This window comes from Vespula vulgaris, chromosome 1 (assembly GCF_905475345.1).
Source record: "Vespula vulgaris chromosome 1, iyVesVulg1.1, whole genome shotgun sequence".
Lineage (NCBI taxonomy): Eukaryota > Metazoa > Arthropoda > Insecta > Hymenoptera > Vespidae > Vespula > Vespula vulgaris.
This window is the reverse complement of record NC_066586.1, coordinates 5664575-5689936: the sequence shown is the minus strand read 5'-3', so window position 1 is coordinate 5689936 and position 25362 is coordinate 5664575. Positions and strand designations below refer to the sequence as shown.

The window sequence follows — 25362 nt, the reverse complement described above, 5'->3', positions numbered from 1 at the left end:
CGGCCTATATCTGCTGAAATATATAACACGGATCAGAAGCATATATAAATGGTTATGCTGTAGAATGGTAGAAATCAGAAACACGTGTTTCTACTGCATTCTATATATCTGTACTTAATCCGCTGTCGAGATCCCCACCTGCTGAACGACGTAAGGTTTCGGTAAGCTTCAGCGTGCTTTTACTGTATCAGTACAGTCCATAAGTGCTGCCTCGTATGTTGCCATTTTAATACGTCCCCATGGAGCAATAAAATTTTTATGACAAGGTGCATCGAATAAAAAGAGTTTAAGTAATATTTCGTCATCGATAACGAATTCGTATCGTTGAGTGTAAAAATTGTTTAAATCTCGCGTACATTTGTGTTGAGATTTCTAAAAAAAAATACATGCTGATTTGATAGTTCGGTGATAACGATTTTTTTAATTCTAACTGATCTAAAAAAAGGAATAAAATAAATTACAAGACAAAGGATCGCCAAGGAAGTGACGATCCCGAATGAATCCTGTTATGTTTTGACGAAACGCTTGCAGAACGTGAACTATGAATCCCTCTGAATCACAGCAGGATCTTCTTAGCAATGAAGTCAGAGCACCTTCTGTACAATCGCTAAGTCCACCGACTGATTATGCTCTCGGACCCGTTGAAAAGCATTTTTTATTGAGTGCGGAAAGAGGTGACTGTGCTACTGTCAAAAGGTATAAAAAGATAATCGAATGTTCGTAATTACAGTAATAAAAAAGTTAATAACGAGAATCATATTAAATAGGTTATTAGAAGAAAATAAGGACAATCCAGAAATTTTGAATATAAATTGTGTGGATCCATTAAATCGATCAGCTTTAATAGCAGCCATCGAAAATGAAAATATTGAGCTTATTAAATTGCTCCTGGAATTAGGAATACAAGTGAAGGTGATAATAATGAAAAATTAAATATCTTTCCCTATACTTTTAGCATTAATTGCAATTATAGGAATTGAATTGAATTACAGGATGCACTTTTGCACGCCATCAAAGAAGAATACGTGGAAGCCGTGGAGATTTTATTAGAATGGGAAGAAAAAATCCATGTTGTAGGGCAACCTTACGTAAGTTCAAGAACGCGTTAAATCAAATTTGTAACATACTTGAAAGATAAATCAAGATTGATATTTCTCTTAGAGTTGGGAAGCCGTAGATAGATCTTCGTCTAATTTCACTCCTGACATAACTCCACTGGTATTAGCGGCGCATAAAAATAATTATGAAATTTTAAAAATACTTTTGGATCGTGGAGCGACACTTCCTACACCTCACGATGCTAGGTCATTTTCTTCTAATGATAAATAAATCTTTACTACAAGATCTTTATATTCAATGTTCTTTTTAATGCTATTGCTCCTATGGCTTTCTAGATGTGGCTGCGATGAGTGTGTTACTTCGAGCGAGCAAGACTCTCTTCGGCATTCACAGTCTCGTATAAACGCGTACAGAGCCTTAACATCACCATCTCTTATCGCTTTATCTTCGAGAGATCCTCTTTTAACGGCTTTTGAACTTTCATGGGAATTACGTCGTCTCAGTCGAATGGAACAGGAATTCCGATTTGAGTACAATGTAAATTCTTTTTCTCAACTATTTTGTTTTTTTGCAATTCTGTTCGAATAAATCTGATCTATCCAAATATTTTGATATATTTTTAGGAAATGCGAGAGCAAACGCAAAACTTTGCAACTGCGTTATTGGATCATGCGCGTACGTCATACGAATTAGAGATTATGCTCAATTATAATCCTACTGGAGACAATTGGGAACCCGGAGAACGACAAACTTTAGAGAGACTAAAACTTGCCATAAAATATAAGCAAAAGCAGGTAAACGTATATATGGAGCTTTTTCGGGTTGATGTTGCAGATGAAATGTAGGGATAATGGAGAAGGACATAAACACCAATATCAAATAAGATAACGAAGTCCGAAAATGCCTCAATCAAAAGTTATTGACCAAAACCAATGGCAAAACCACGTCAGCCAAAGTGGAATACGAAAACGTAATTGTTTATATAATAACGTATTATCTACCACCTATTACATTATATCATACCAGAATAAGATATATACGTTTACGTAGATTATAAGACTATATGATACGTAGGGTATCTTATCTGATATTCATGCTTGTGTTCTCCATCATCCCCGAAAATTTGAAACATCACCTCGGAAATAGTCCCTAAATATATCTTCTTTTATACATGCATGTTTTATACAAGCACGGTGTTGCCTACCATAAGGGGCTCATTCTTTCAGAGAATTCATTTAATATTTTATACTCACATACTTTGAATGTTGTGCATTTTTTCCAAAAATGTTTCAAATAAATCTTATGCTGATTAATTTTAAAGAAGAAAATTAATTTTTTTTGCTCTTCAGTTCGTAGCACATCCGAACGTACAACAATTATTAGCAGCTATTTGGTACGATGGTCTACCTGGTTTTAGAAGAAAAAGTATGATTGGCCAATTACTCGAAGTCGGAAAACTCGGTGCTATGTTTCCTGTTTATAGTACAATTTATATGATGTCTCCTACTTCAAAAATGGGTTCATTCATGAAAAAACCATTTGTCAAGTTTATTTGTCACTCTTCGTCCTACGCTTTTTTTCTCAGTAAGTAAACATTTTAATTCTCTTTTTATCGCATACGCGTTTTATAAGAAAAAAATCGATATAAATTATAGTGTTACTCGGAATGGCATCTCAACGGATTGAATATTTGGCTATCGAATTATTTGGTAATGCATGGATGCGAGAAATACTTGCGGAATGGAAGAGACGAGAACGAGGTTGCATTCCGGGTTTTGTTGAATCTGGCGTTATTATCTACGTAATAAGTAAATCAATTTTATTTTGATTTGAAAAAAAAAAGAAAATATCAGGAAAAACGGTGATTTATATGACGAAGATACATGATTTATAGGAATACATTCAACGATAAGCATAAATTAATTATTACTTTTATAAATACCATAGGTTTAGTCGTTGGAGAAATAAGATCATTATGGTCGGACGGATTAATTGAGTATATATCAGATTTATGGAATATAGTGGACTTTATACAAAATACGTTTTACGTTATATGGATAAGTTTGAGAATGACTGCTTGGTTTGTAGTACAGGTACATTTTGATTATGGTCCACTGTTCTTTTTCTTTTTTTTTCTTCTTCTTTTTTTTCATTTGGAACTTGGACTCTGTACACGGATATTACTTTTTTTTTATTTACGTAGAGAGAATATTGGAAAGGAGAGGATCCTTGGTATCCAAGAGATAAATGGCATGCCTTTGATCCTATGCTTCTATCGGAAGGAGCCTTTGCTGCTGGAATGATATTCAGGTAAATTTGTTTATCAATTATTATAATAAATTTTTCTCAAAATTGTATAAATTTCCATAAATAATTCTTTTACGTTTATATATATATATATATATATATATATATATATATATATTTCAGTTTCTTGAAACTCGTTCACATATTCAGCGTAAATCCACATCTCGGGCCTTTACAGATTTCTTTAGGGAGAATGATAATAGATATTATTAAATTTTTTTTCATCTATACTCTCGTTCTATTCGCTTTTGGCTGTGGTATGAATCAGTTAATGTGGTATTATGCTGACTTGGAAAAAATGAAATGTTATCATATGCCCAACGGATTGCCGGATTTTGATAATCAAGAAAAAGCTTGTTCGATATGGCGAAGATTTGCTAAGTATAAAAAAGATATTTTTAGTCTTTCGCACAAGACCAAATATGATTTGCTAAACGTATGTATTTGTTTGAATTTTAGCCTTTTCGAAACTTCACAGTCATTATTTTGGGCAAGTTTTGGTATGGTAGATTTAATGTCTTTCGATCTAACCGGAATAAAAAGCTTTACAAGATTCTGGGCTCTGCTTATGTTTGGATCGTATTCGGTCATCAACGTTATTGTATTACTCAATATGTTAATTGCTATGATGTCCAACTCATATCAAATCATTTCGGTATTATAAAATAATGAGAAAAGTGATACTATTCCTAATAAAGAAGGAAACAGGGAGAGGAAATGAACGCAATTGTGTTATCTTTAGGAAAGAGCTGATTCAGAGTGGAAGTTTGCACGAAGTCATCTTTGGATGAGTTACTTCGAAGATGGTGACACCGTGCCACCACCGTTTAACATGGTTCCAACGAGTAAAACTTTTAACAAAATTGTTAAATGCGGTAAAACTTCACGACCTACTCGGTCCTTGATCGTAAGGCACATTTATTCTTCCGCGCTTTATTCTATTCTCATGTTGTTCATGTTGTTCCTTTAAAGCACACGCTTCTAGTAGTTATAAACTCGTATTTCAGAAAAAATCACGAGAGAAAGCAATGATTAGACATGACACCGTAATGCGATTACTTATTCGTCGTTATGTGACAGCGGAACAAAGAAAACGCGATGAATTCGGTATTACAGAAGACGATGTCATGGAAATTCGACAAGATATTTCGACGTTGCGGTACGAATTAATCGACATTCTACGACAAAATGGGATGCGAACGCCGACTATTGATAAACAGGACGCTGCATGTTGGTAGCAATTAGTATAAAAATGTTCTACTAAAAATTATTACTATTTTGTTAAATTTTAAACTTATTTATACAGAACGTAGAATTTAGATCAAAACACCTACATATCACCGTTATTTATGGCTTTATGGAAAAAGTCTTTGGTCCTAGTATCTTGAGATCTCTTTAAAAAAATGATCGCTACATATGTTATCGGTACATATTAAATAGTATAATCTTGTTTTAAGGATTTTTTCTATAAAACACATACAGATAACGGAAATATTTAGGTATTCGAACTTAAATGCTCCATCCTATATACACCTAAGTATATAAACTAATGTATATTTGTTGATAGTATCTGGTAAAAAGGGTCGAGTAATGGAACGTCGCTTGCAAAAGGACTTCCAGATTGGAATAGTTGAAGGCATCGTGAATGCAGTTATACAAGGAAATGAAAAAGAACCGAAAGATGTGTTCAGTCAAATTGCTAAAGCGATCGGGCGTAGAGGTAGCGGTGGTAGTAAAAAGAAAGATTGGAATGCCGTTGTTCGACAGAACACATTTGCTAAAGATCCAATAGGAAGTTCGAATGAGGCATTCGCGAAGCAAACGAGACGAAGTATTCGTAGAAGTATGCGAGGCAATTCCGATTTAGCTTCTCTCGATCCTAATCGTTTGGTCGAGTACAATCCAAATCTATCCGAAGTAACGCCTACGACGAGAATCGCTTATGCCAAATTTATGATGAAACGAATTAAGCAAATCGATGAGGTTGAAGATGCGGAAGGTCAGTCAATAATATATAGATATTCAATTCATATGGACATTAAAACATTTTTTGAGCAAATCTAATTTTGTTGGGAATAATAAAAAAGAAAATGATAAAATAGGAGCTGAAGAAGAAGGTGGAGGAGGAACAGGAGGAGGAGGAGAAGGGGGAGAAGGAGGAACAGGAGGAGGGAAGAGTGCAACCTCCTCTCAAAGATCAAGTGTGAAGGTAAAATTGTCCGAAGGTGAACGTCCAAAGTTAATTTTGTCAGAGTCTCTGAAGAAAGGAATATTAAAATCAATGAGCGCTGGTAGTATCGATAAACAGGGTGATAAGTTAACACCAGATGGAAAGCCAGCAGAACTTAGAACTCCAACGCCGATACCTGAAGATCCGAGAGAGGATGATGTCAGCAAGATACCAGCCGAGGCAGAAACCTCAGCGAGTAAATCTGGTAAAGCTGATGCAGATAAGGCAGCCCAAGAGCCAGCCAAAGATCAAAACGTAGATGATGCAAAGAAGAAAGAAGAAGAAGAAAAGAAGAAAAAGGAAGAGGATGAGAAAAAGAAAAAAGAAGAGGAAGAGAAAAAGAAAAAAGAGGAAGAGAAAAAAAAGAAAGAGGAAGAGAAAAAGAAGAAAGAGGGAACAGATAAAGAAGTACCAAAGTCTTCAAAGCAACAAGAAGATAATGTTCCAGTGGCTACAACAAAATTACGTGGGAAATCTAAAGCAACCGGTCAAATCATGGGCGGCTGGATCTAAATGTTTTCTTAATTGATTTTCCAAGAACTTGATAACGTAAATGTACCGATATCTGTAACTTTCAAATGATTACTGATGTTATATATCTTTCGGATTATCAATGGCATCAATCCATACATATATGAATCGTTACAGCAGGCACATTCAATGCATATTTCATTTGTAGATAACATACAGGTTATTTTAGTTAAAAAACAGAGATATGTATAAGATCGTTTCGATGACATAAATGTTTACAACGCTCCTCTTTCTAACTTGATATTAAATTATACTTCTCGCGTGGTATTTACATCACATTTCGATCATTTAGAGATATTGTAAGATTAAAAATTATATAAATTCTTTAATCGTAATTAATTTTGTGAAATCATATTTATTGTGCAACACATTGTATACGTAATAGCATTCATTTTTGACACTAAGAGTTTCTACGAATTCTTCACAAAGACTTCTTTATTATACCTTTTTAGACATTGTGTCTGATTCTCTACTACATATTATATGGCAGTTGGAAGTGAAAGAGTAAGCGAGAAGATAGATGATATGAACGTCGTATTATATTGTAATCTGCAGTGCTATATTACTATATAATATATAGATATATATACATATATGTATATGTATATTATATATATGATAGTATATTACAATCCTAACGACTTTGTTTAATACGTAGATTTGTACAGTACGAAATCTTAGCAGTATTTCTGCTTTATCATCACTAAAATATATTGCCCATCTTGTCTATTCAAAATACATTTTATCTATCACATATTATACATACTCTGATATATCAACAAATATATTACACCACAGTAACTAATTACGAACTAGAGTACATATAGGAATACTACATACATACATACATACATGTACATAAGTTCTACATACGTATATAATATTGTACATACATATAAATGTTGAATCACTATAAATCATTTTTCATACTTCAAATAATATTCGCACCAAATACAATTTAATAGTTATACATAGTATATGTTTAGGAATATTGAGAGATAACTCTACTCAAATTAGTCATTCGCTAAATCATAATTATAGATTTATCATTTGATGATAAATTTTTCAATTTTTTTAGTCCTATTCTCTGTTCACACCTTTATATAAACTAAAGTTTTATATATAGAAAATCTATCATCTTCTGTCCTACTTTCGTTTCTAGACATGTCTATAGAGCAAACATTACACAATTTTGTTGCCATATAGAATACAAAATATCTGATACATTTCTTTTTAGAAAATTCTTTTTAAAATGTACAGATTCATTGTACCATTTAGAGTTGTGATATAGTGCTTTTCATTATTATGTCATGCAGGAATTACACACTGAGTGTAAGGTAAGTGTAACAGACTGTCTACTAGACAGTACTATGTCAATTGGTATTGGTCCGAAGAAATTGTATGCGGATATACATAATTATAGAGATCTTGTCATGAAAAATCATGACTTTATGTTAGTATCAATAATCGAATAATAAGCATTGTTTTCATAAAAATATATATAACAACAATTTTACTAGAAGAAAGTATTTGCAATGTCTATATACTTTTTTAAAAGGATAAAAAGATGTTTACTGTCATTAAACTAAGAATAGTTCGTACTAAGCTCATGAAGAGTAGCATTACTCGTCAAGACAGATATTTGCTATTATTATAACAATGAACATATGTAACGATTACACATACACAAACGTGCATGTGGATATAACAATAGATGCATTAGTTACATCGATTCAGTGGATAAAAGTATCTCCAGATACATTCACTAATATACTGATATTTTCAAATACATCTTTCATCATATATGTGATATAGTATTATATCTAAAGTGACACTGCGTGAAGATAAATTCATGCCTATATTATTGGCAGTGATAGATCATCAGTATTATATAGTAGAGAGAAAAACTTTACTACATATAAAGTAACATCTCTGATAATGAAGATATATATTCTACATCTATCAATTTAAACAACAATATTTTTATACTTCTAAAATTCATTGCCACCTATTCTTCTTTGTCATTTTAAAAGATAACTGTTCTATTTTCTGATTTTATTAACGGGCTTTGTACTATTAACTGTATTGTAATTATTTTTTGAATCTACTGCACTTAAAGCTATTCCTAATTGAGCTGTATAATATGTCAACATGATAGACACCTGAAAGCAAAGTAGAATGGTTGAATTATTTAACTAATATAAATTGAGTATATATTTAAACATACCTGAGAGTAGGGTAATGGATTACGAAAATAATGGATTCCAAGTAGTGTATCAGATATTAAAAAGCATATACTGCCAACACAGCTGCATAGTTTTGTCCATGTCCATAATTCCTAATAAAAAAAAATACATTTTTACTTTATTATATACTACGATCATAAAATATGAATTAACTTTGATTTATTTGAAACATCTGATTTTCTTGAAATTATGAAATTATAGGAAGATTACTTTTATGATTGCCAGTGATACAGAAGGAGCACTTTGAACACATATTCTATTAATACATGTACATTTGACTCAATTGAAGTGACCCTATCTCTTCACTTAATGATAAGTAATAAGATAATGGATTACTGGATTTATTGCAATGAATCCTACATAGATAGTTGAAAAAATTATTTATACATTACAAAATCATAAAAATTAAAATATTAGTTTAGGAAGATCTGGAAAACAACAATAAATTATAATTGCAGATAATAGTATATAAAAAGCATTTTGTTTGATAAAATAGATTATACAAAACTCTGAATAATATTTACTTCAATGTATGAGATAAGATAAAATAAGAGGATATAAAAATAACCAAGATAATTACTCACTAGAAGAAATAAATAAAACAAAGCTTTATAAAAAAAATTACAAATAAATATGAGATAACATATTAGACTTTAAAATAATTATTATTCAACATGAGGAATGAAATAATTTATACTGACCTCAAAAAATTGTACTCGCGAGATGGCTCTCCATGCCATTGTAGTTAATAACACTGTATAAATTGGAACACCTATGACTAGAATACCACTTAGACCAGGCATTAAAAGACATATGACTGAAACATAGGATTTTTATTATTTTATGTTATGCTAATACCATAAATATCAAGATGTTGTTTACCTAGGGAACATAATGTGTACATTATAGCACCAAGTAGCAAATTTATTGGCTTAAAACCAAATGCATAGATGTACATGATTTGAGCAATAGCAAACATGCACATTCCTGCAATGAAACAATTTGGCCATACTAGCAGAGCATCTCCTATGCAACTGAAGACTAAACCTGTTAAAATACGTCTAGAAAAGGTATACCTGTAAATTATAAAAACATGTATATATACTTATATAAATATTTATATAATAAGCAATTATTTATTTACAATTAGATACAATTGTTAATATAATTTTATAAGTAAATGCAATATGAAATTATATTAAACTTACTCTTTGGATAAACTAATTCCATGTAACAACACAAAGACGATAAGACTTATTATTGGCAAACATTTGAAACATGCTGTTAATAAAGACGGCTGCTCTGCTAATAGTACAAAATATACAGACACACTTTTAAAAAATGGAACTAATTTTGGGCCAACACTTTTTATCTGTAACATAAAGGATTCTATACTCGTACAATATTTATGGTTAACAAAGACAATAACTTAGAGCATACTATTTGATTCTTCCTAAAATATAAATAGTATAATTATGTTTAATTGTAAATAACAAATGCAAAAAGACAACTCTTAGTCTTTAGTAAACAAGATTAAATTTATCAAATTGATATACTGAATATGTTAAATAAAGTAGTATATGTGGTGACATAGAGACAAAGAAAATAACAAACAAAGGAAAAGAAAGAGAGAGAATGTGTGTGTGTGAGAGAGAGAGAAAGCAAACTTCTATTTATATTCTAAGAAAATAAATCACATTTGTGGCTATAACAACTTCACTCAATCGTAAATATTGAATTTCAATTTAGAATTTTAATTCTATAACCGCAATAAATAAGAACGAATCGTTTTTTCAAATCAACGACGCTTTTTTCTTTGTTATATTTCTGATTGATAACAATGAAAAAGAAAGAGAGAAATGAACTTGCTTATGCGTTATACTTCTGATACAAATATAGCGTGATGAAAACGTTGGTGGAATGAGATAAATATTTTCATTATATTTACTAACCACTTGTGTTGGCGATGACATTTCGCAGGAACCAATCACTAATATAATTATTGAAAGATTGTCAAATATGTTTTTGTGTCAATGATATCCAAAGCATATGTCGTCTGCTAGCAGCGTATAAGACGCTTCCCAGCGCGCTATGCGAAGAACACTGTCGAACACAGGCTATCAATTGATCGTATCCAGTACTGCCCAACATAACGATATTATCTAATGGCATTCATTGTGTCCTCTCCTAACCGTATTAACGGCATTACGAACGTCACACTGATCGAACATATCGTCAAGATTAAACCGATGCAAGTCCATTATGGCACGTTCCATCGTGAATCGCCGGATGATACCGCGTTAATCCTACATATTTTTCTCATCTATGTTTTTAATATTCACTTTTTCCCCTCCTCTTTTTTTCTTCTACTCATAACTCCACAAGCGCAAACTTCACGCGCGAAAAAACATACAAATGTATTGGATGCCTAGAAATAATTGACAGAACGACAAAGATATATCGATAATTTTTTATTCATGAAAATGTTAAATTCATGAAAGATCAAAATCTTCGATGACCTTTCTTATACCATTATTTTTCTAATGACGCACTCTGCATAAAATATGTTTGGGATTCTAATGATACACTTTACACGCAATATGCTTAGGAATTGATAGTCAATATATAGAATTTTCTTTTTTTTTTTTTAGATGTTTTATTGATTTTGATTCATGTGAAAAATAGTAAATATTTATTACGTTAAATTATGGAGTTATTTTATTTTTATAATACATATACTACATATATGGATGTATATCAAAATACTGTGCAAAATAATAATCCATAATTTGGTATAATAATAACTTCATAATATTTCTTGGGTTTACTTTCGTATCTTGATTATCTTTAAACATTTTGCTATATATTAAAATTATTCTAATTAAATTGTTATGATTTATATAACGGTACAAAACATGAAATATATGAAAGTAATATATATCTTATTAAATTAATTTTTGTTTTGAACTTGTATCATGTTTAGGAACATAGGTGGCGCTGATATTGTTCATCCCGATTATGCGCAGAAAGAACAGTAATGAACGAATCTCACAAAGTACTATACTTCTTGCACAGTATATTTGAACTCTTCTCTTCAGACACATCGTAGTTAGAAAATTCTACTTTTTTCTATACAGGTATGTTGTCATTATATTTTTTAAAAATAATATATAAAAATTCTACATAAAGAAAAACACCAGGCAATCTATTCGTATTACGTTCGATTGGGGTAATTAAAGTTATTAAAAAATATTGGTATTGTAAGAAAAATAATACTTTAATCATCTTATTTTATTATCATGCCAAATTCAACCCAATACAAACGCTGTGACAAAATACGAGGTTTGATAAAAGGCTGGGCAAAATATAAAATAATAAGATTTTTAGGCTTCCAATTCTTCCAAGGTTTTGAGGAATGACGCCTTCTTTTGAGCAACACGATTTTTGCGTTCGGACAATGAGAGTTTCGCACGATTCCACCTTTTCTTGACGGGTACTTTTTCCCTCGTAACTTTTACGTGCTCCGGATTCGCACGTATGGCTTCATGTGCTTTTTTGTACATGTCTTCGATCTGTTAAAAAAATTTATATTTACTAATGCAAAGAAAGTTGTAATAATAAATTTGTAATTGATAGGATTGTTAACAGAGATTATGTTGTAAAATGTATTTATAAGTACATTTAAATATTTATAACCAATGTTATTTACTATTGTCCAACAGCGACACTACATAGCTTTATATATCTAGCAGTAATTTTGAGTTGGACGTTATAGTATCTGGAAAATATATATTATTTACTTACATTGTTAGCAACAATTCCGTTCTTAATATACTGAGAAAATTGCTTCTTGAAAACTTCGTCATCTTGTTGCTCCAATGTTCTCATGTAATTCGCAACATGTTGACCAAAGATATGCTTCCGATGTACATCAGCATTGAAAGATTTAGATTCACTATCATATCCTGGGAATCTTTTGGTGCTATTTAATAAAAATAAATATATTATGATAAAGTATTTATTGCAATATATAGAAAAAAAAAGAGATAATAAGAGTTTTCAGAGACACTTTATAATCTTTTATGCCGGTGCAAAGTTTACAAATTGCCACTGTAAAACACAAGGGCAAAAGTAAACTTTGCTGTGACTCAGATGACGCGCATGTGTCAAAAAATCATCACAGAAATAATTGCACAATGGTCACATTCTTGTGAATTCCTAAAAACGTTCTTTCAGCCTTTTTATTATTTACCTATGAGGAATATTAAGACCTCCATCTACTGCTCCCTTCATAGCACCAAATACCCTAGCACCGGTGGTAGTACGTGTCAGACCTGTGTCTAGGTAACATCTGAATGCTCCTGGTCCTTCATCTAATTCTTCCACATTGTATTCATCCCCAGTTACGTCTATGGTACCTGCATATAATGTATCCAAGCCTAACTTTTTAAGGAGCTGTACAAAAAAGAATATTACATACATTTAATTAGCTATACAATATAATAGTATATTATATATAACCAAAAAATTTACGTATCAGAATTTTATTTTGGGAACAATATTTCTTCAGTTATAAGTCAAAGCGAGCTGAGATGTTCATCATATCGATAAAAATATGTTTGCAACATATGTAATTAAATTTATGAACTATATATATAAAGAAATAGTTACCCTTCTAGCTACCAACAATCCAGTACAATATGCTGATGCATAATTGGTAAGCCCAACTTTAATTCCATACCTTGGAAGTTCATGACTGTATGCAGCACAAACTATTCTATCTCCTTCAATTCGCGAATAAGCAATCTATAAAAGATAAAAATTACTAAATAATATAAAAAATATATTTTATAATATCTAGTACCAAACAAATACTTCATATATATAACTTACCTGACAAGTAATATCCTTATTGGATAAACGAACAATCAACCTGTATTTAGGAGTATTGTATTTATTTTTGTCTTGAATGGTTAATCTTTTACGTGCATAATAATCAGTTTTACCCTCACGACGCCTCTTGAATTTGACTTGATAACGCTTGAAGTACTGCTTATTTTTAACAACTTTCACAAAACCCTGTAAAAAGATATTATATCAAATTAGTTCATTTTAATGATGAAGAAAGAACAGTACAGTTCGTGTAAATCATTCATAACTAACCAATAAATGTATTACTAGGATATCAAATAAATTCCACGATTTAACAATATCAAACAATATATAATGTGAAATATTTTGTAGAGACTGATATTTACGAAAATGTTTTTACTAGTTTTGATAAAATTTTTCCCATATGCTTAAAACAATGTTATTACAAACCGAACACGTTTATAATGGCAGATGAAATTACAGCTATTCGACAATTATTGAATCCTTCGAAATAAGAAGCATCCTTCAAGTTTTTTTTTTTTTAATTATTCATTTCAAAACTAAGAAATCATAATTCTCGATATCTCTAATATTAATCATATATGTCTGCTTACCATTTTATGAGTTAAATAAAGAGTTGATGCTAATATAGCATCCACTCACCGGATCTCAGGAGGATGAAAAGGAAGGCGCACCATTGGTACCAAACGATATAGTGAATTTTACACTATGTTGAATTTCTCTAGGGAATAAATAGAAACTATAATAAGGAGTTATTTCTCTCAAAAATGTATACTTTGTATTAGATTTTTTGTATCACAAAACTTATTTATAAAATATCACAAAAATAATATATATAAAATATAGAGGTAAAAAGAAATATAATTCAAAAACTAGAAACAATAAAGGAACTAGAAACTAATATATACAATTACGTTTATCGCCATCTATAAACTTAAAATAATATTAAAAATGAGTACGTTTCAATAAGTATTTAGCTGTTTACTTTTATTATCTTGGTAATAATACACGAAATAATAATTAACCGGTAGTAATCCATGCGTTAAAGGTACATTATTTGTGTTTCTTTACATTTTGTGTAGTTTCATTAATATTATTTAGACTATCTGCTTTTTTTCATCGTACTAAAAATATACGCATGTAAAGCACAGTATAAACGGAATATTCCGTTTTCTCTCCTCGTATATTCTCACAGTTCGTTATCTAACTTTTCCCTTATCTGTTTTTATTTTGTTCTTCGATCCATCCGTACAAAATCGAATCATTCTAATCAATGAAATAATTGATATATAACAATTGCGATTTAAAATTTGTCTTTGTAGGGGTTTCAACTTTTTTTTTATTGCATATTTAAAGACGAACACTTTTTTTCACTATTAAATAGACAAATAAATATTTATCTTGAACTAAATAAATTGAATTGTTTTATCTTTTCCACAGATCGCGTAAACAGTAGCGATCTATAATGGCGAGTTGTTATCAAATCGAATCAATCTTCAATGCAGATACTATATCAGTGCTGCTGAGTTTTGAGACAATAGATCTGCCAACTTAGCAACCAGTGGTTCTACATCATCAGATTTGATGAAAAACTCGAACTGAAAGAATAGACGATTTCGTTGTATGAATGCCAGGAACATTAGCCTTATGGTATTTTAGATCAAAGTACTGGAGTGTAAATTATAACACTTATAAACATAATGGCTAGTTAAAACACATCATAGCATATTGCGTATCATAACATTCATCATAATGAAAAATTAAAAGTCGGATTAACTGAGATATTAAATAAAGTGTTATCGCGAATTTTGATCCAAAGGTAATCCTAACCTATCTACAAGCAAAGATCTACGAGAATCCATTGCAACACTTACAACAAACTTACAATTTGGGCGCGAAAAAAGATAAAAATGCATTAGATATCTAGAAATAATTAACAAAACGAAGAAGAAATAAAATTAATTTTTTATTCGTAAAAATGTTAGTCATAAAAAATCAAGTTCTTTGCAGATGTTTTCTATCATTACTTTTCTAAAGCATAAAAGCATGTAACATATATAGAAATCGATAATCAATATATACAATTTTTTTTTTAGACATTTTATAGATATTGATTTATTTGGAAAATAATAATGAAATAGTTATTGAGTTGAATTATGTAATTATATCATTTTTATTAAAACATATATTCGAAATAAATGTGTATCCAAATATTGTAGTGGAAAATAATACATGAGTAACAAAATAGTTCATAATACTATTTCTTATGTTTACTTTTATGTCGTAATTATCTTTAATATTCTGCCATGTATTAGAATCTATTAGAAACTTATTCTTATATTATTTATTCATTCTAACTTATAGATGTTATTTATACAACGAGTCTAAAAATGAAACATATATCCTTTGAAAATAGTTTTTAAATTTATATTATGTATACGAAGATAGATGGCGCTAATGTTATCAATTTCGAGCATGCGCAGAAGACAATCATTGAACAAACCAATCTCACAAAAATACTTTTTGATTTTAGTCAGTATGTCTTCAAATTCCTCTTAAGACAAATCGTAGTTAGAAAATTCTACTTTTTTCTATACAGGTATGTTGCCATTATATTTTTTAAAAATAATATATAAAAATTCTACATAAAGAAAAACACCAGGCAATCTATTCGTATTACGTTCGATTGGGGTAATCAAAGTTATTAAAAAATATTGGTATTGTAAGAAAAATAATACTTTAATCATCTTATTTTATTATCATGCCAAATTCAACCCAATACAAACGCTGTGACAAAATACGAGGTTTGATAAAAGGTTGGGCAAAATATAAAATAATAAGATTTTTAAGCTTCCAATTCTTCCAAGGTTTTGAGGAATGACGCCTTCTTTTGAGCAACACGATTTTTGCGTTCGGACAATGAGAGTTTCGCACGATTCCACCTTTTCTTGACGGGTACTTTTTCCCTCGTAACTTTTACGTGCTCCGGATTCGCACGTATGGCTTCATGCGCTTTTTTGTACATGTCTTCGATCTGTTAAAAAAATTTATATTTACTAATGCAAAGAAAGTTGTAATAATAAATTTGTAATTGATAGGATTGTTAACAGAGATTATGTTGTAAAATGTATTTATAAGTACATTTAAATATTTATAACCAATGTTATTTACTATTGTCCAACAGCGACACTACATAGCTTTATATATCTAGCAGTAATTTTGAGTTGGACGTTATAGTATCTGGAAAATATATATTATTTACTTACATTGTTAGCAACAATTCCGTTCTTAATATATTGAGAAAATTGCTTCTTGAAAACTTCGTCATCTTGTTGCTCCAATGTTCTCATGTAATTCGCAACATGTTGACCAAAGATATGCTTCCGATGTACATCAGCATTGAAAGATTTAGATTCACTATCATATCCTGGGAATCTTTTGGTGCTATTTAATAAAAATAAATATATTATGATAAAGTATTTATTGCAATATATAGAAAAAAAAAGAGATAATAAGAGTTTTCAGAGACACTTTATAATCTTTTATGCCGGTGCAAAGTTTACAAATTGCCACTGTAAAACACAAGGACAAAAGTAAACTTTGCTGTGACTCAGATGACGCGCATGTGTCAAAAAATCATCACAGAAATAATTGCACAATGGTCACATCCTTGTGAATTCCTAAAAACGTTCTTTCAGCCTTTTTATTATTTACCTATGAGGAATATTAAGACCTCCATCTACTGCTCCCTTCATAGCACCAAATACCCTAGCACCGGTGGTAGTACGTGTCAGACCTGTGTCTAGGTAACATCTGAATGCTCCTGGTCCTTCATCTAATTCTTCCACATTGTATTCATCCCCAGTTACGTCTATGGTACCTGCATATAATGTATCCAAGCCTAACTTTTTAAGGAGCTGTACAAAAAAGAATATTACATACATTTAATTAGCTATACAATATAATAGTATATTATATATAACCAAAAAAGTTACGTATCAGAATTTTATTTTGGGAACAATATTTCTTCAGTTATAAGTCAAAGCGAGCTGAGATGTTCATCATATCGATAAAAATATGTTTGCAACATATGTAATTAAATTTATGAACTATATATATAAAGAAATAGTTACCCTTCTAGCTACCAACAATCCAGTACAATATGCTGATGCATAATTGGTAAGCCCAACTTTAATTCCATACCTTGGAAGTTCATGACTGTATGCAGCACAAACTATTCTATCTCCTTCAATTCGCGAATAAGCAATCTATAAAAGATAGAAATTATTAAATAATATAAAAAATATATTTTATAATATGTAGTATCAAACACTTCCTATATATAATTTACCTGACAAGTAATATCCTTATTGGATAAACGAACAATCAACCTGTATTTAGGAGTATTATATTTATTTTTGTCTTGAATAGTTAATCTTTTACGTGCATAATAATCAGTTTTACCCTCACGACGCCTCTTGAATTTGACTTGATAACGCTTGAAGTACTGCTTATTTTTAACAACTTTCACAAAACCCTGTAAAAAGATATTACATCAAATTAGTTCATTTTAATGATGAAGAAAGAACAGTACAGTTCGTGGAAATCATTCATAACTAACCAATAAATGTATTATTAGTATATTAAATAAATTTCACAATTTAATAATATCAAATAATATATAATATGAGATATTTTGTATAGACTAGTATTTACGAAAATGTTTTAGCTATTTTGCATAAATTTTTCCTATACATTTAAAACAATGTTATTACAAACCTAAACGTTTCGTTATATGACAATTATTGAATTCTCCGGAATAAGCAGCATCCTTGAAGTTATTTTTTCAAAAGTAATGCACTTTAAAACTTAAAAAACGGGACTCTTAATATTACTAATATTAATCATATAAGTCTGCTTACCATTTTATAAATTAAATAAAAAGTCGATGCTAATATAACACCCACTCATGGGATCTCAAGAGAATGAGCAAAACGTGCATCATTGATACCAACCGATATAGTGAATTTATATTATGTTGAATCTGTCTAGGGAATAAATAAAAATAATAACAAGTAGACATTTCAGTCAAGAATTTATACTTTTTATTAGATTTTTATTACAAAAAAGAACTTATTTATAAAATATTATAAAAATAACATATGTAAAATATAAAGATAAACATTAATACAGAAACAAAAAACTAGTTTGAAAAATACATTTATCGCCATCTGCAAACATAGAGTAGTATTGAAAATGAACACATTTCAATAAGAATTGATCGTTTATACCATCTGGGTAGTAATGAACATTTTCATTATCATTTTAATTGAAAATTATATACACATGAAGTATATAAAAAAATAAGCTGCTTTTAAAAGTCTGAGTAAGTAGAAAATAAAATTTTCGTAAAATCTATATTTAGAATAAACAAAATTTAAAAAAGGAAATGTTTCATCGTTTATTTAATGATCAATGATATGATCAGAATAAAAGTAAAATATTTTCTAATACCGTAAAAAATTTTCCAGATATATGATACTTTTCATTAATTTTGTAAAAAACTTTTCGTGTGATTCTCTAGTATATTAACTAAATAATAATTAAAATATTATATTAGTGAGAATATTATTTTGATAAGAGTAGTAGTCTTGAATAATAGACATTGTAGTGTACATATAATATTTTTATTTAACATTATAATGAACAATTTTTTCTAAAGATACAGATTAATATATGCTATACGTGTATGTGGTATTACTTAATAGGACTCATGTAATGACCTGATTGTTATTATTTAATAACATTTACAGAGCGATGTGTATGCTTTTACTACCTTTCGAAAATGAAGTTTCAAAAAATTTTTAATGGAAAAACTGTGTCTCATTTATACAAGAGAAAGATGAAAATATTATTATAAAAAATGTAAAAATAGTAATAAATACATTAATCATTGTATGTAATATTTCATAAAAGAGGGAGTAAAAGTTCCTTTCTTGAAAGTTAATTGACTTTCAAAATAACAAGTTAAAACACATCAATGTGAATGTCATATCACTGTTTATTGTCTCATTCTCTATTTTAAATAATATATTATTATTATTTGGAATCGGTTTTGCTTTCATTTCTATCCAAATTATCGCGAATAAAATTTAAATAATTAAATTATCATGATAATATCAGATCAAATAAATTACTTTCGCAATATTCGAAAAACTCGAAATAACTTATTAATCGCACTATATATTTTGTGTCCGTACAAATTACAACAATATTGCACTAATTTCATTCTCGAAATGAAGAATTCGATACATACATATCTTTTTCTCTCTTTTCCTTTTCCTTTAGCAAGTATATTAAGCTTTTCTCTCTTGTTAAAAATCGAAATAATTTTTTAACAAGAACATTTACGAACGCGCCAAAATAAAATTCCTTTTGAACAATATTTGAAGCGTCCAAGTACGTAGTGCGACAAATTTATTGAACTTAATTATACTTTTTACGGAACAAAAGACTCATTTGTCGACATATACGAACGAACTTCATTATGATTATACTTAAACAATACATTAAAGTTAAAGACATAATCAGTTCCATACGTCAGCCGTTACGAAGCATCATGCTTCTTATCCTCAACGTCATCTTAAAAATTATTTTTCAATACGTTAAACGATTATATTATGCTAGAGTTATATCGCTTATAATACTTAAAAATTAGCGATCAATTGACATATACCACGTGATCCATTATTTTTTCTTTTCTTTTCTTTCTTTTTTTTTCTTTTTTTTTTTTTAACACTGGAAGAAGCAATCGATGCTTTGTTTCACAAGATACGGGCAAACACAAAAAGAGAAACACTTTTTGAAGAGGCACCAAGACTATACAATTCACATGTTTATTTTTATTATAAATAAGAGACCAACGATACTAAACGGACATACTTATATGTTACTTCAATAAAATTAAGAGAAAAACAAATGTTCCGATCAGAATCATTTGTCTCAGGACGATGCTAGATCTAACGAGAAATAAATATTTATAAAAAAACATATTAAATGTTTTCGAGAGCAATGATATATTAAATATTATTTATATAAAAATAAAAGCGAATAAGAAATGTGATGAAAAAAATGGAAGAAGAAGAAAAAGAAGAAATAAAGAAAGAGAAAACCGAATGTATTTTTTGGATTTGGAATTGCATGTGTGTGTGTGTGTTTTAAAATGCAATGAAATTAATCGAAATATCATTTCATAACAACATTTACAAAATGAAGAAACGTTGTTTTTCATACGTTATTATAATCAACCTTCACCATTTTTTCTCTTGCTAATTATACCTTTTTTTTTGCATTTGTCGATACATGTGTGACTCATGTGTGACGATAGGAAAGCATGAATATATATATATATATATATATATATATATATATCAAAGAATAATAATTATAATAATAATGATGATGATAGTAATAATAATAAAAAAAAATAGTAATAGTAATAATAATAATAATAATAATAATAATAATAATAATAATAATAATAATAATAATAATAATAATAACGATGATGATCATGATAATGATTGTGAAATATATACATATTTACCTATATCACGATATAGTGAAAATGCTGCGATTTTGAAATATAGGTAAGATGTGCGCTAGTCGTAACATAACTATAAATGAATATGCTGATAGAACGAATGGCATGTATGTTTGCGGCAATAAATATTTAACGATGAAAATTCTTTTTTTGTTTTGTTTCATTAATATCCATAAGAGCTTCGTAAAAATTGTATTCAAAGTATTAATAGCCGCTCTTTTTCCAAGCAATTTGTCCTTTCATCATCTTTTTTTTTCATCGAAGTTTTACAACTTCCTCCTACTCATACTGCATTTACACATGCATTCTAAACCGTAAAATTAGTACTATACGAAAGTATTCTTATATAATTATAATAAGATTATTTCACAATATGCCCATATGCGTTGTATGTATATGCGTACATTTTTATGCTGGCAGTGTGTTCTCTTCTTCTTATGTTTTTTTTTTTTCTTTTCTTGTTAATATAGCGTAGGTAGTGCAAAATTCTTATCACAGTGATACAATATTATTTGGTGCTTTAATCGTATTATTATGATTCCCGAAATCTTAAATACTTTGTTGTACCCGATAATTTTTTTGCGAAATCATTTTATATGAATGATGTTTGTCTCTCTATCTGTTCTTTTTTTTTTATATCTTTCTTTTTATTATGTATCAAAATATCGTTAAAATTTAAATCTACTATTTTTCTTTGCTTTGCAGTTTGTGCGAGAGTCTGTATTCTCTTGACGTCAAGGATATTTAAAATATTGCAATAAGAAATTGCAGTTGGCAGGAATTTAGCAGAACATTGATAGTAATAGTAGTACCGTTCGAGTCTACGACATAGTCGTTTGTCGTAGCAAATGCAAGGCAACTTAATTCTAATGTATATCGTCTTTATGTACGTACGTGTGTGTATATATATATATATATATATATATATATATATATATATATTATAATATATATACCTATATATAATGGACAATGTTAAGAAATGTTAAGGAACGATAAAATTACATTAAACAAGTATCGATGTAAAAATGACAAAACTTGAGCAAACTATTGTGCGTTAAATGTATATTATTCATATTTCTTCACATTTTGTGGTTGTTGTAGTTTAATTAATATATAAGTAATTAATGTATAACACATACCTGTATCGTGGAACGACAAAGTATTAATCGTAACAGACTGACATCAGTCTTATAAATCGTGGCAAGAAACGAATGCCCGTTTGAGTTTAAACTATTAGATTTACTTAGTGTGGAAAGAGAAAGAAGATTAATATACGAAGTTCATACTCGTACGAACATTAAAGAACTTGACACTCTTCCCCCCCTCGGAAGGAGGTGAATAAATTATTCTCAAAAAGAATCAATACGCTTCTCGAGGTAGTGACGCAGCTTCCTTCGAAGAAACTGCCCTGTCTATTTTAGGATCAACAAAATTCGCCTTGCTTGTATATGTATCTCTCTCTCTCTCTCTCTCTCTCTCTCTCTCTCTCTCTCTCTCTCTCTCTCTCTCTCTCTCTGTATATATATATATACATACATACATACATACATACACACATACATACATATACATACATACATACACATATATACATATATATACACATATGATATATATACATATTGTATATATATTATATATATACATATATATATATTAATTCATATTTAATAATTTGCTAGAAGTATGATTAATTCGAGCGATCGTTAAAAAAGTTTCTCATTTTCTTTAATTCACTGACATATATACTTTCCAAGAATTACTTTTCAGATGGTCGTTCTATCAATAAAAAGACACGTCATTGCATCTTACGGTCGCTCATTTCGTTTGTAGATAAAACAGATACTTGTATGCACGTGGCAATGAGTGAAAAAGAAAATAAAAAACCATAAAAAGAAGAAATGAAGAGATATCTCATGTGTATGTATACATGTACATACATATAGTCGATAATAATTTTGCAAATTCGATAATTTCGAGTCGTTATCAAAACAGACGCACGTGTGCCTATTTAAAATCTTATCAGCGTCGAAGTATTCGATCGAATCCTTTTCACACACAATTTGTGCTACACCGTTCTAATTCGTACTTTTGTTTTTGTACTCTGTACGCGTTTAGAAGAAGGCAACGTGTCCGACGAAGGATTGACTATGATTATCGAAGACACTGAATTTTTCTGTTCGTTCGTTCATATTACACACTCGAAAGAGTTCACATGGAATATCACTAGAGTCTTTGCGGAGGACGGTGCCGTCATTCTTTGCGAATAGAGTTCCATCGGTTTCCCTTTTTTTTTTATAGGAGTTAACCGCATCTGACTATGAGGCACGTGCAAAATGAATAACGGAACTTTGTCTTTGAGAGCCAAGGAGACTCGCGCTTCTCTCGCTTTCCATCGATTCGAGAATCATTTTGCAACGTTTCCTTGGTGGTAAGATCAAAGTTTCCCTGACAGGTATAGCGAGATCGAGAGGATCTGGCGAGGGTGCTGGACTGACGGGATTACTGCTCGGTGGCGTAAGTATCTGTTCCTCTTTTTTCACGTTCATTCCATACTCTCGTTGTCTTTCTTCCTCGACGGCCTCCAAAGCTGCCTCGACTCTTCTACGAGCATCGTTTCCGGGTAGATTCAGCAAGGACGGACATTCACCGACCATCGGCTCACCTCCTCTGCTTGGAAAAGCAAACTCGGTTATTGGGTAAGGACTCGAGGATATGTCGGAATAAAGGAAGACATGAGACTGTTGTTCGAGATTGGCAATCTGATGAACCGATCTTTCTTCGACTCCTGCATTTAACAGGCTCATTGGACCGTTTATCGAGGAAACTGATTGAGGATACTGTTCTCTTGGGAAAACGTAGTACGAGAAATCTCGTTGATTCGGATAAACTTCGCTCGGACTACATGGGATGTTCTCAGCGCTCTTACGCGGAAGTTCCTTGCTGTTTCCGCCACAGATCGGTATAGGCGATGGTGCGTTAGGAACGACGGAGTTACTTTGTGAGATCTCCATGATCGATTCGATCGGTGAGTCTCTGGCGGAAGAGATTCCGCTGGACGAAGAAGAAGAGGAGGACGAAGATGAAGAGGATGAAGACGAGGATGAGGAAGGTGAGTCTGAATGTGTTTTTATGTGAAGCTCCATGGTTTTCTTCGAGCCAAATGTTTCGTGACAGAGAGTACACTTGTAGACCTTTTCACCGTAATGGGCTACTTGATGGAGCTTCAATACGTGATTATATCCGAAAGACTTGCCGCATATATCGCAAGTATAAGGCTTTTCGCCGGTATGGGTACGAGTGTGTACCTTTAGCTGCTTCGAACAGGTGAATCCCTTGCCGCAAGACTTACATACATAAGGTTTTTCGCCGGTGTGTGTACGCATATGTATTACCAGCTGGCCGCTTTGTATGAACGTCTTCGAGCAAACTGTACACTTGTGTGGACGTTCGCCCGTGTGGATTCGCATGTGACGATGGAGTTTGCCGCTGTGCTCGAAGGCACGCTCGCAAACGTCGCACTTGTACGGTCGTTCCTTCGTATGTATCCGTCGATGAACGCTAAGATTTTCCTTCACAGAGAAGGACTTGCTGCAGTATTCGCACTGATAAGGTTTCTCGCCCGTGTGAGTCCTGTAATGCCTGGTCAAACGTGCAGGTACCGCAAACGTTTTCTCACAGATATTGCACCGATAAGGATCCTCTCCCTCTTTACCATGCGAACGCAGGTGACTCTGATACAAACTTTTTTGATCGAAGCTCTTCTGACAGAGAAGACACTGGTAAGCCTTCTCCTCGTTCGAGTTTGTCAGACTTTCGACGGTAACGGCAGCAGCCGTGGTACATGTCGTCGAGCCAAAGACCGGAAGGTCCGGGCTGCAAACAAGGTTCTTCACCGGGTTCATCGTCTCCAAATTCGGCAGCACGCTCGTCACTGATACCGTCACTGGATTCGGGATCGGCTCGGTTTGGTAATAACTCACCATCGTAGGTTACTACCGTGTGCGCGGCCTGCGGAAGAGATGGAACAATTCGATTTATTCGACTCGAGATCAAAGAGAATCTTCCTTGAATGCCCGTTTAAAAAGGAAAAGAAAAGAAAAGGAGAAAAAAAAGAAAAAAAAAATACGTTCGTTTCTAAATACGAAATAAAAAAAAAAAAGTTGAAACTCCGAAACGGAGAATTCCTCCAAATCGCAATTGTTATATTTCTATTATTTCATCGATTAAAATGATTCGATTTCAAAAGGATAGATCGAAGAAGAAGAAGGAAAAAAATAAACAAAAGAAAGGAAGAGTTAGAGGACAAGCTGAGAAGAGAATGAACGTACACGAGAGAAGAGAATGATAGGCGAGGAGAAGTCGTTTATACTTGGCTTTACACGCGCGCGTCGTTTTTAGTACGGTGGGAGGCAGCAGGCATGGTCGGCGGCGGTGCAGTCCGCGCCGCCGGTAGAAACCACTCGCTGCTGCCTCCACGTGTACTCACA

General features: G+C 31.2%; 5 protein-coding genes and 1 non-coding gene across 10 annotated transcripts; 1 reads left to right on the top strand and 5 right to left on the bottom strand.

Annotated features, from left to right (window-relative positions):
• Nucleotides 1-211: 211 nt before the first annotated feature.
• Nucleotides 212-6726, top strand: LOC127068315 (transient receptor potential protein). 5 transcript variants are annotated; one of them, XM_051004356.1, is made up of 16 exons: nt 216-696; nt 768-912; nt 993-1088; nt 1162-1304; nt 1395-1596; nt 1683-1853; nt 2409-2643; nt 2715-2867; nt 3007-3152; nt 3263-3369; nt 3490-3747; nt 3826-4021; nt 4109-4241; nt 4339-4596; nt 4934-5365; nt 5454-6726. In XM_051004356.1, exons 1-16 carry the CDS (start codon nt 542-544, stop codon nt 6107-6109), a joined length of 3486 nt encoding a protein of 1161 aa, XP_050860313.1. In that variant the 5' UTR covers nt 216-541; the 3' UTR covers nt 6110-6726. The 5 variants fall into 5 exon arrangements, with proteins under 5 accessions (XP_050860303.1, XP_050860313.1, XP_050860273.1 ...); XM_051004336.1 differs by having other exon boundaries at nt 218-696; nt 4109-4273; nt 4374-4596; XM_051004316.1 differs by having other exon boundaries at nt 3490-4021; nt 4109-4273; nt 4374-4596.
• LOC127068391 (lysoplasmalogenase-like protein TMEM86A) lies at nt 6463-10716 on the bottom strand. The gene is made up of 6 exons (XM_051004497.1): nt 10326-10716; nt 9582-9745; nt 9256-9449; nt 9075-9190; nt 8355-8465; nt 6463-8289 (listed from the first exon to the last, which is right to left on the bottom strand). Exons 1-6 carry the CDS (start codon nt 10344-10346, stop codon nt 8170-8172), a joined length of 726 nt encoding a protein of 241 aa, XP_050860454.1. The 5' UTR covers nt 10347-10716; the 3' UTR covers nt 6463-8169.
• A 930-nt stretch (nt 10717-11646) lies between these two features.
• LOC127068373 (60S ribosomal protein L5-like) lies at nt 11647-13950 on the bottom strand. The gene is made up of 6 exons (XM_051004474.1): nt 13860-13950; nt 13267-13452; nt 13045-13179; nt 12626-12828; nt 12178-12355; nt 11647-11945 (listed from the first exon to the last, which is right to left on the bottom strand). The coding sequence occupies exons 1-6, from the start codon at nt 13860-13862 to the stop codon at nt 11757-11759; spliced, it is 894 nt and encodes a 297-aa protein (XP_050860431.1). The 5' UTR covers nt 13863-13950; the 3' UTR covers nt 11647-11756.
• On the bottom strand, nt 12431-12559 carry LOC127072156 (small nucleolar RNA SNORD10). Its single transcript, XR_007785322.1, has one exon. It is a non-coding gene; the product is annotated as a small nucleolar RNA SNORD10 (small nucleolar RNA).
• Nucleotides 13951-16001: 2051 nt separating the features above from the next.
• LOC127068381 (60S ribosomal protein L5-like) lies at nt 16002-18272 on the bottom strand. The gene is made up of 6 exons (XM_051004486.1): nt 18189-18272; nt 17618-17803; nt 17400-17534; nt 16981-17183; nt 16533-16710; nt 16002-16300 (listed from the first exon to the last, which is right to left on the bottom strand). The coding sequence occupies exons 1-6, from the start codon at nt 18189-18191 to the stop codon at nt 16112-16114; spliced, it is 894 nt and encodes a 297-aa protein (XP_050860443.1). The 5' UTR covers nt 18192-18272; the 3' UTR covers nt 16002-16111.
• Nucleotides 18273-18931: 659 nt separating this feature from the next.
• On the bottom strand, nt 18932-25335 carry LOC127068331 (Krueppel homolog 1-like). The gene is made up of 2 exons (XM_051004368.1): nt 25204-25335; nt 18932-24883 (listed from the first exon to the last, which is right to left on the bottom strand). The coding sequence occupies exon 2, from the start codon at nt 24856-24858 to the stop codon at nt 23191-23193; it is 1668 nt and encodes a 555-aa protein (XP_050860325.1). The 5' UTR covers nt 24859-24883; nt 25204-25335; the 3' UTR covers nt 18932-23190.
• Between the last annotated feature and the right edge of the window lie 27 nt (nt 25336-25362).